This window comes from Hevea brasiliensis, chromosome 11, assembly GCF_030052815.1.
Source record: "Hevea brasiliensis isolate MT/VB/25A 57/8 chromosome 11, ASM3005281v1, whole genome shotgun sequence".
Classification (NCBI taxonomy): domain Eukaryota; kingdom Viridiplantae; phylum Streptophyta; class Magnoliopsida; order Malpighiales; family Euphorbiaceae; genus Hevea; species Hevea brasiliensis.
In genome coordinates this window covers 12,356,288-12,367,530 of record NC_079503.1, presented here as the reverse complement: position 1 = coordinate 12,367,530, position 11,243 = coordinate 12,356,288, and the positions used below count along the sequence as shown (strand labels likewise).

General features: G+C 26.4%; 1 protein-coding gene across 1 annotated transcript; it reads right to left on the bottom strand.

The window, feature by feature from the left end:
* Positions 1 to 3,389: 3,389 nt before the first annotated feature.
* Positions 3,390 to 5,710, bottom strand: LOC110661502 (histidine-containing phosphotransfer protein 4). The gene is made up of 6 exons (XM_021820149.2): positions 5,530 to 5,710; positions 4,493 to 4,623; positions 4,306 to 4,374; positions 3,986 to 4,057; positions 3,813 to 3,885; positions 3,390 to 3,676 (listed from the first exon to the last, which is right to left on the bottom strand). Exons 1-6 carry the CDS (start codon positions 5,587 to 5,589, stop codon positions 3,641 to 3,643), a joined length of 441 nt encoding a protein of 146 aa, XP_021675841.1. The 5' UTR covers positions 5,590 to 5,710; the 3' UTR covers positions 3,390 to 3,640.
* Positions 5,711 to 11,243: the final 5,533 nt, after the last annotated feature.

The window sequence follows — 11,243 nt, the reverse complement described above, 5'->3', positions numbered from 1 at the left end:
GTTAATTAAGGCACTCTTTGTCTCACTCGAAAGAGTTTTCAAAGGATTTTAGAATTAATCTCCTTTAAACCCATAAATTTCATGGATTGGGCTAGCTAGGGAAAATCCCAAAATAGCTTGAATATGAAATCCCGAACTCCGGAATCGCCTTTTTATCATTGTTAATTTCTAATCGAATTTAATTACTTGCCATTTTGAATATTGTCATATTTGAACTTGCTTACTTCAATTTGATGCAATTTTAGTTTAATTAATACATTGTTGAATAGAATATTAATTTTGCACATTTAAATTGCATATCCCATTACCCATTAATTTACTACTTTAAATACTTCGATTTAGTCCACTTTTATATCAAAAATTCAATCATTAACACGACTCCTCGTGAGATCGATATTTTTCTATACTACTTATACGACCCGTGCACTTGCGGTTGGGATGCATCAGTAACAAACTCAAAGCAATTACAGCAGCTGTACTTTAGGAGGGAATTGGATGCTTAGCTAGCAAGGATACTTTACAGTTGTCAAGTAGTTAGTTTGTGTATATAACTAACAATAGACAAAGCATGTAGTTTTTGACTGCAAGCTTTTTATGGAAATCATATTCAGTTTCCATTAATGTTCTTTGTTACTTAGTTTTCTCTTTGATTTCAATTTTGTTCAATATAATGTATTCATATCTGTATCGTGTATCATGGCGATAAACAAATCAGGTAATACTGAGCTAAACATAGCAAAACCATAGAGTATATGAAATTTGTGGTCACTAAAATTTGGACTCATGACAGATGTCATTTCTGTTATTTTCTTGAATAAGTAATTGCCTAGGCTCCTAAGATGGTCCCTCATAGGGCAAGATTAAACCTCCACATCTAAAATGATTCTCTTAAAGTTGGCATAAGATGAGATTCCAACAACCATAACGGACCAGGATGAGGCAACTAAAGAGAAAATGTTTGTGTCGATTGAGAATTATGGAAGGTAATAGAGAAGGAAAATGACTGTAACAATCAATCAATCAAATTGCCTTTGACTTGAGTTGATTCAAAAAAAGTATCAAAAACGTGTAGCATAGCTAGTGACTTATTTGACCCTTTTTGCAGCGACTTCCAAGTCACTACTAATGGCGCACTACGTACCAAGTAAACCCACTTGGCGGCTTGTAAAATGTCGCAAGCCATTCACTAGATTCAGTACATTTTCCACTCATCAACAATTCCAATTATTCAGCTCTCTCTTTCTTTCTTTTTTCACTTTCTTTTTTTTTTTCTTGCTTCTCTTTTTCTCTTATAATGAGAAATAAAATCTTTAACTGATGTGCAGTCATCATATAAATTCATACTCATTTAGTTATCGAGTGTTTATCATATTATAATTAATGGTCTTCTTTTCTTTTATGAATATTTTAAAAAAAAAAGGACCATTTCAAGCTAAGACGGTGAAGATGCCATTAAAGAAATGGTTGACACTTATCATTTGCAGCATGCTTGAGTAAGGCGGGTTTCATGGGGTGGGTGGGAACTAAGTATAAGATGATTGGATATGTATGAGGCTATGGAAACAATGGAATTGTTCAATGAATACTGGAACAAAAATAACCAAAGTCATTCTCTTCATCATTAGCATCACAACAACTTTTTACACACTCACAACATCTCTATAATGGCGGACCCCTACATCCCACTTATTATGATATCATACCAAGCTGCATCTCATCTCCTCATAATTTCCAACTTCACTCTAGGGTTGCTTTTTTGGACCTTTTTTGCTTTCTGCTTTATCTTTTTTTTTTCTTTTTTTTTTTTTTTTCATTTGTTGATTGTTTTTATTATTGCATAGTTGCCTGGTAACCAACCGGCCAATCTCAAATCACTCATATCAATAGAGCATGCTTCATTTTGATGGCTATGATTGAGGATAATTTTTAATAAACAAAAGCTAATCATGTGTATATTATATGATCTTTCTTGTTCATGTACCTGCTAAATCTGAAGATATGGCCCTAATTTTCTAATACTCTAAAGTTGGTAGACATATAAAATCTTTGTAAAGAGGTGGTGATCATAGTGATAATTAGCGGCTTCTTTTAAGTGTAATTAGGAGCTTGACGATAGTACTAAGAAATAAAGATTTTGGTCATGTGTGTAAATGATGTTCAAGAGTAGCTGTCTATGACTCCCATCATAAGTCAACCACAATAGGGATTTGATTGGATTTGCATTCATTTTACTATATATATTTTACATTTTCTTTTTGGATGGCAGGAAAATCTCAAAGACACTCAAATACATGTAACTCTGTTCTCAGGTTTGAAAGTAGGAGTGGAAGAGAGCTGACTATCTTCTGAAAGTGACATCAATCATTCTGTTTAGATCTATTATAAATTCTCTTTCTCCTGCCAGTAAAAAACATGGTGTTTTTCTTCCCACCTTCACAGTACATGGAAGTTGCTGTTCATGGCAAATTAACAAGGGCCCAAAAATATTTCTATGGACACGTTCAAATACACAGTAAACCCTCTCATGAACAAATGGCCGGTTAGGCTATTCTGGTGTGAATACCCATGAAAGCATCTATTAGCAAACTTCAAACATGATTGCAAGCAATAATGGACAATCCACCCATATCAAGTGACTTTTTGCATTAATTCATGTTGGGCTGAATTTTGATTTAGAAACTTAATTTTGGAAACAATTTCAGTGTTAAATTTAATTCTTTAATCTTGCCAGGCGAAATCTATAAATTTAACCTACACGTAAATACATCTAAATTGAATAAAGATCAAGTTTGAATCTATTTTCTTCCATTGGGATTTATTATAGAGTATATATTAGGAAAATTGTATAGAGGAAATGGACTAAATTTAATTCAATTTCAAAAGCTAGCTCAAAGGGGAGGATTACCCTTGTAAATTAGCTTGCCATTGGTTCTCAATTCATTGCTGCCTTCTCTTATCCAATTGTTGAAGTTGTGCAGACCTTCTGGCTGGGTCTTTTTGGTCGGGAGAATTTTTTTTTATTTGGCATTGGTTTTATTCTTCAATTTTGCTGGCAGTGTCCCGTGGTTCTTTGGCATCAACCAATGTTTCTTTTTGTGTTATCGTCAGTACCTTGGTCGTGTTGCTCAGTTCTGGTTTTGCAGATTGTAACAGGTCTTGGTCTCTGTTGTTCTGTCTTCTTGCTTCAGGTTTTCTTGGATTATTATTATTATTAATAAAATTTAAGCAGTAAGGATTGCTCAAATTTTTACATGTAGCACTCTCATCTTATTATATTTAGTGGCTATGGGACAACACACTGCAAGATTGAAGAGTTGGTAGAGAGAAAATGGATCATACGTAATTCAATTCAAAAGCTAACTCAAGCGAAGGACGTGGGATAGCTTGAGTATCCAGTAGAGAATAGATTTTTTATATTATGATGCATGCATGAAGTTGGGATCATCATAAGCACAGACAGAAGCAAGTGTTTGATTATTTAATAATAGGATCGATGTAGACATCTGCAACACACATCTGATAAGAAAGCCGAAGACACATTCTTGAAGATCCTTTAAAACTAGTGAGGGACTATAGTTTTACTGTCGAAGTCCTTTTTGCTATGGGTCAGGATATATATATATATATATATATAGCCACTTTAGGCAGTCTCAGCTTGTCCAGCTTGTCTTGCCAACTGAAATAATATAACCAAAACAACATATTTAAGAATAATTAATTAAAATTAAGAGTTAAATAAAGCAGAAACTATATAATCATGTTCATAGTATATGACGGCAAATATACAAATTAAAACACAGTAATATACTAACCTGAAAAAAGTTTTCGAGCTTCTTCCTCAAAGTGGCATGCTCTTGCTTGATTTGTTGGAAAGTCCTAATGCATCTGCAATTTTTGCCATTTATGCATCAATGAAGAAGAACCATTTACAGCTTTAACGATAAAGAACCAAAAAAATAAAAAGAAGGGAATAGTCAATAGTTACCCCTCAATATTTCCTGCACAACAGTATTCCCTGAACTGTGAGCATTCCATGTTCACCTTTTTAGCTCCAATGCTGGAGGAAAATAAAAATCAAACATCTTCTGAAAAAAGTTTAAAAGAGAAGAAATCAAGTCAAGCAAAACCAGACAACCCTTTTTCCATTTTATTTTTTCTTTGATGATCCAGAATCCCATTTGTACAGAGTGTTTTCAGTTATTCTTTCAATTAAAGTTGACAGACCTTACTGATCATTTGGACAATTGGAGTCTTATAATTAATGTGGGTTCGTTGATTAATTTAAACCCAGTTTCTTTTAATTACCTTGAGCTGCTTCCCTTGAACTGGTGCATGCAATCATCTAGCTTGCCAAAATCAACAGGCCTGCTCACTCTGCAAAGACGAAGGTAGCAAGAGAAAAAGAAATTAATTCCCACATCACAGTAATTAATTAATGAAAAAATTAAAAAAAAAAAAACAGTTTATTCTCATTGGTTATGGTGTTACTTACAATGCCTGTTCTATATTCTGGATCAATCTTGCTGAATCACTATAAAAGGAAGCTACAATTTCCTCTACAAAATTAGGGTTTGCATCATCTTGCAAATCCTCAAGTTGCATGAATTGATCATCAAGGTAGCCCTGCAACGACCCATATATACATATGCATCATATTCATCGTTGAAAGATCATCTATTGCTGCAAGAATTTGTAATTTCTTGCATACTTATTTTATTTTGTTGTAGTACAGGTGACGAATTGCAAGATATAAACAACTCTTGCTTTTTATATAGATCGAAAATTTTGCATCAACTCAACTCAACTCAACTCAACTAAGCCTTTATCCCAAAAATTTGGGGTCGGCTATATGGATTCGCTTTTTCCACTCTGAACGATTTTTGTTAAATCCTCATAAATGTTTAATGCTTCTAAGTCATGTTGTACTACTCTCCTCCAAGTTAATTTAGGTCTACCTCTTTTTTTCTTTCTATCCTCTAACTCTAACCTAATGTGCTCTACTTGTCTAACTGGAGCCTCCGTATGTCTACGCTTCACATGACCAAACCACCTCAATCTCCCTTCTCTCAACTTATCTTCAGTTGGCACAACTCCTACCTTTTCTCTAATACTCTCATTACGGACTTTGTCTAGTCTAGTATGGCCACTCATCCACCTTAAAATTTTGCATCAATCAAAGAAAAGTTTGGAACCTTTTTGTTCCCTCTGCAAAAAAGCTCATCACATATTACAAATATTCCTCAAAAATATACAGCTTTAGAACTTTCTTGTCAGGAAACGGCCATTGAAGATATTAGAATTAAAATTTTCAAATATGCATGCATTAATTATAATTTTTTTATCTTAACTCAACACTTAATTTTTATTTATTTAAAAAAGATATTATATAACTCAATAAATCGAATAATAATTATGGAGTTATATAACTAAAGTTAACTCATATATATATATATATATATATATATATATATATTCATTCAATCATGACGTAAAAAGAAGGAAAATTTGAGAGAAATATAGAAAAAAAACCTGATCAAAGAGTGACTTTCTCACGTAGGTGACCTGTTGTCTCAGGTGCCTTCTGTCCATCTGGAAATTGGGAAAATGCGATTACAACAGAGGCTCTGTGGATGGATTCTGGTGGATGGCTACCATGCCTAAACTCTGCTCTCCCCATATATAGATATGTAGTGTAGCTATGAGAGAGAAAAAAATGATTGGAAAAAGTTGGAACATATCAGGACACGACTGAGGGAGGCGTGTCTTCCTGCTTTTTAAGGAAAAAGGAAGGTGAATCTATATATATATATATATATATATATATATATATATATATATATATATATATATATATATATATTTTTTTTTTTTTTTTTTTTTTTTTTTCTCTATACTTCTCAGATATTTTTTAATGTATTTAATGGGTATACATCTTACTAATAAATATACAAAATTTATTTTTTATATTTTCTTAAAAAAATTATATTTACTTATTAAGTAGTATTCAGGTAAATTGTACTAACCGTTTATTGGTGATTGTTTTATTTCAGTCACTTAACTTTAATTTACTAAAATAAAATCTTTTAATTTTAGTTTTATTTTAGAAAAAATTCATTCAATCTGTAATTAGGATTGTGCATGGTTCCTAAAGGTTCTGACCATTACCGAGATAAAAAAAAAAAAAAATCATTACTATAAAAACCATATCAAATGGAACTTATATTTATTATTTTGATTTTATTTTAGTTTTTCATCCAGAATCGAAACTAAAAGCAAACTAAGGAACTAATTTTATACATTTTTTTATATTTTATAATTTCAATAAAATTATATGTATTTATATAAAATTAATATATATATATATAATTTATCTTTAATTATAATTATAATTACATATAATTTAATATTATTTTTATTTTTCTATTTTTTTTTAAATAATATTAATTTTAAATGCATTAAATCATATCATAATCTTAATTATATAACTAAATCGCATGGTAGTGATATTACATATTTTTTAATTGTTAATTATATATGTATCTTTTAGTTACAGAAAAAAAAATATAAAAGATAATATAACATTCTTATTAAGAAATATACTTTTGATATTAATATTATTATTTTAATGTTAGTATTATTATTTTTATTGTTGTTTTTATTTTAGAAATTTAAAATTGTATTTTCTATTTAAAATGAACACAAGAATGTTATAATTTTAGGTGTAAAATCGAGATTTGAAATGAAATTAGAATTAAAATTAAAAATAAAATAGAATCGAAACTAGAATCAGAATCATACCAAAATTGTTTATAACTGAACCAAAATCGGAACTAAAACTTGGTTCCAAAAGTTAAAAAACTAATAGTTTGATTCTGATTTCGATTCCGATTCTTAGCTAGAACCAGACTAAAACTAAAACCCAATAATCCTACCTTCAGTTCAAGTTCTCAAGTTAATTTTGTTTTTGACTAACATTAAATTAATATTTAATCAAAATAAATCTATAAATTATTATTTGTTATTTTTTATATAAAAATTAGAATACTAGTAAACTATCATATATTAATAAGATATTATTTTAAAATTTAAATTTATTATTATAATATTACTATTTTTCAGATTGTTAAAAATTAAATTTTAATTAATAATAAATAACATATATATAATTAATAATTTTATTAATAAATTTTATCTATATTAATTATTAATAATTTAATAATAAAAGTAAGAAAAGAAAAAGAAGGAAAATAAAATAAAAGGATAACTTTTTTTTAACATGGAAACCTACTGTTACATATTAAGATATTTTTCTAAAATAAAATTAAATTTAAATAATTTTATTTTAATAAATTAAAATTGAATGATTAAAATGAAATAACCAGAAAAATGATTGATGAACTAATTAGTATTCTTTCGTCTGGAATAGGAAAAGTCTTGAATTAACCTATTTTCATTTTTCTAATTTAAGATTTAGTAAATGAAAAAGAAAAAATTAATAATAAAAAAGAAAGAGAAAAACCACCTCATAATTGAATTGAGCTTTTATTGAATACTGTATATATAATTTTCAATATATATATAAAAGAATATATATACATTAAAAATTTTCTGAGATAATTTGTTAGTTATTTATCTTTATATTTAAAAATACTTTTAGTGCATTTATTATTGTATTTCGTATGCTAGATACATTCTTTTTTATCATATATTATTTTTTTAAATTATATATATATATATATATATTATACTGTTATACTCTTAAAAAAATATTTGGAAAAAAAATTAATAATCATTTAATAAATAAAAATTTATTTTGATTTGAAAATATATATAATTATTCAAAATTTTAATGTAAATTTAAATTGCATTTATTATAATTGTAAAATAGTATGATTATGAAAATATAAAATATGAACAACATATTAAATTACTTAACTAAAATAACAAAGTAAATAATCTTTAACTTATTAATCAAAATGTTTCAAAATTTAAAATTAAATTATCTTTATCTTTTTTTTCTTCTAAAATACATACCTAACCCTCATTTTATAATAATAAGATTAATTTTTGAAGGTCTTCACAGTTGTTCTATTATATAATCAAATTTTAAAATTTTGAAATCTTTTTAGCAAATGCAAATTGAACAATTTTAATTATTAAAAATCAGAACAAAGAGATGTGCAATTAACTATATAACTTTTTAATAATTTATACAGTTAGTTTAATATTAATTTAAAAATTGTAAAAAAAATTAAAATAAAAGATTCAATTTTAGATAAATAAAGTGAAAACTAAGAAAAAATAAAATAAAAAATTAGAAAAATAATTATGATTTTTCTTAAATATTTTTTAATATTAACACAATATTTAAGACAATATATTTGAGTATACTTATTATTATATTTGCTATCATATAGATATATTATTTTAAATCATGCACAATCTTTTTTTAATTGCATTTATATTATAACAATATTCTATTGTTATATTCTCAGGAAAGAATATTTAGGAAAAGATAATTAATAATAATTTAAGAAATAACATTTTAATTTGATTTGAATAAATACATAATTATTTAAAATTTTAATGTAATTTTAAACTTTATTTATTTAAGATTTAAATACAAATTTAAATTGCATTTAATATATTTAACAAAATAATATAATTTTAAAATATAAAAAATAAAAAATATTAAGTTAAGTTATTAAAATAAAATGATAAATTTAATATAGAAATAATTAAATAAAAATTATTATTTTCATATAATTTTAATTTTTTTGCAAATAACAAAATTAAAATCATCTGGACTCGATTTTTTTTTTTCTGAAAAATAGTAAGTATAACTACAATATGATAATGTGATTTGAATAATGTATAGCTAAATAATTTTAAGTAGAGTTTTTTTTGTCTGTTGAAAAGTTAGAATACACATGGATTAAAACCATGATAATTGTAATAAAATTCTTATTATCATATAACTCATACATACGCACACTTTACAATCGATATAAAACGCTGAAGTGCTAGCTCGTGGGGCACGTCCACTAACGGTGGACCTCAATCTAAGGTACTACTTATTGGGCCTAAATTAAAGTCATTTACTTTTTTTCATCAAAAAGTTAAAATACACGCACATACGAGTCAGTGACAGCAATGAGCCATTATTAAAAGCAAAGTGATTTTAATAAGATTTTTATTGCTATATAACTCACACACTCCGTGCCTATTTTAAGTAGAGTTGACCAAAGTCGAAGGGTTAAAATATATTGGTAAGTGTAAAGTAATAATCAATTCATTAATTAATGGATAATATAAAAAAATATTAAATTGTTATTTTTTCTTTATTGCATGATTAATTGTATTATCCATTAATTTATTAATTAATTAGGAAAAATAACAATTCAATATAAATGAAATTAGTTTGAGGCCTTTTATTTTTGAGGTATCAATTTAAATTCTTTTATGAAAGCGTGTTGCTTTAAATATAATAAATAAAGTTTAAACTTTGTATTTGTTTAGAGCACGTTAGGATAGAGAATAGAAAGAAAAGAAAGGACTCTTACGTGCTCTATTTGTTTAAACTTTGTATTTAAATATAATAAATTTTGAAAAATTTATTTCAATACGAAATTTAATAAATCCAACTAATGACGTTATACATCTAATAAAATTGAAATAGTTAAAGAAAATTTAAAATTTTACAAAATCCTTAATTTGGTTCATATTAGACTAAACTTCCGCTCCTATCTTTTGCAAAAGGAAATACAAACATCCAAAATAATAATAATAATAATAATAATAATAATATATTTATTTTCATTCTTACTAAAACACCTTTAACTTTATTTTAATATAAAATAATAAATCTCTGAGATTTTATTTTATAAATAAAAAAGTTTCTTCATTCAAACTTTATATTTTAATATATTTAAATAATTATATATATTATATTTAAAATGCAACATATATTATCATTAATATTTAATAAAATCTGAAGGCTTAATATTTTTATATTGAAAATAAATAATTAATAATAAATCAAAAGAAAATTAGGTGGACACTGAATAAATTAAAGATATTATAAATTCTTAAAGACTTGAGTTTTCAAAACCGAACAAGAAAACTCAAAAACCGATCCACATACCGGTTTGGCTCAGGTCTTAAATCCATTTCTATTAAGCATTAAATAATCATATGCAAGCCAATCAATAGGTAGTCTGATTATTTTTCTTCACTTACAAAATATAAAAAGTAAAAAGATTTTTTTTATTTATATATTTTAAAATAATTCACTTTATCATATAGTACATTAATTAATGGTTAGTTCATTAAACCTCGATTAAATAAGAAGTTAACCATATGCAACTTTTCAATACTAGATAATCAAGTGCAACTAGTACTTTAAGTATGAAGGACAATAATTGTAATATTATTTTCAACCTTTACATTTTTACAGATTTAAACACTGCATGAAATAGAAGAATTTCATAATTATTTACTAATTGGCATAATAATTAAAACATAGCAGCATCTAAAGTAAAATCCTATCACTCCTTTTTTCATCACAAGACTGTACCGAGTTCATTCAAGTCAGGTTAGATTTTATATATATTGAGTATTCATTATTAAAATTATTTATATAAATAATTAATTAAATATAATATATAAATTTTTTTTAATAATATTTGTAAATTATATTTTAAATAAATAAAATTTAAATATTTATAAAATTATTATTAATAATAATTAAAAATATATAATTAAATAAATTTAAATATTATTCGAATCATAATAATTAAATTTGTGAAAATTTCAAATGAATACAAGAATTGATAATCGGATTCAAATATGACATCTTTTGTAGATACCGATTACCATCCTACCATCCCTAGGCATGCCTTTCAACGTGTGTCAACTCGTACATGTCCAAATATTTCAGAATCCGAATAAAAGGCTCTCCCAGCATTTCCTTTTCATGTAAAATTAACTAGCATATTCCAAACATAAATTCGAATGATAAAGTACATAATGAGAGTATTAGAGAAAAAAAATAAGAGTGGTACCAATTGAGGATAAGTTGAGAGAAGGGAGATTGAGATGGTTTGATCATGTGAAATGTAAGCATACGGAGGCTCCAGTTAAACAAGCAGAGCACATTAGGATAGAGAATAGAATGAAAAGAAGGGGTAGACCTAAACTAACTTGGAGAAAAGTAGTACAATATGACCTAGAAGCATTACATA

What these genes read in the sequence shown, in the direction of transcription:
- LOC110661502 (XM_021820149.2), bottom strand. Translation starts at nt 5,589, where the DNA reads ATGGACAGAAGGCACCTGAGACAACAGGTCACCTACGTGAGAAAGTCA. An exon ending in TTCAAGGGAAGCAGCTCAAG is followed by an intron (nt 4,058 to 4,305) that starts GTAATTAAAAGA and finishes ATTTTCCTCCAG; the next exon opens with CATTGGAGCTAAAAAGGTGA. An exon ending in TGTGCAGGAAATATTGAGGG is followed by an intron (nt 3,886 to 3,985) that starts GTAACTATTGAC and finishes CAAAAATTGCAG; the next exon opens with ATGCATTAGGACTTTCCAAC.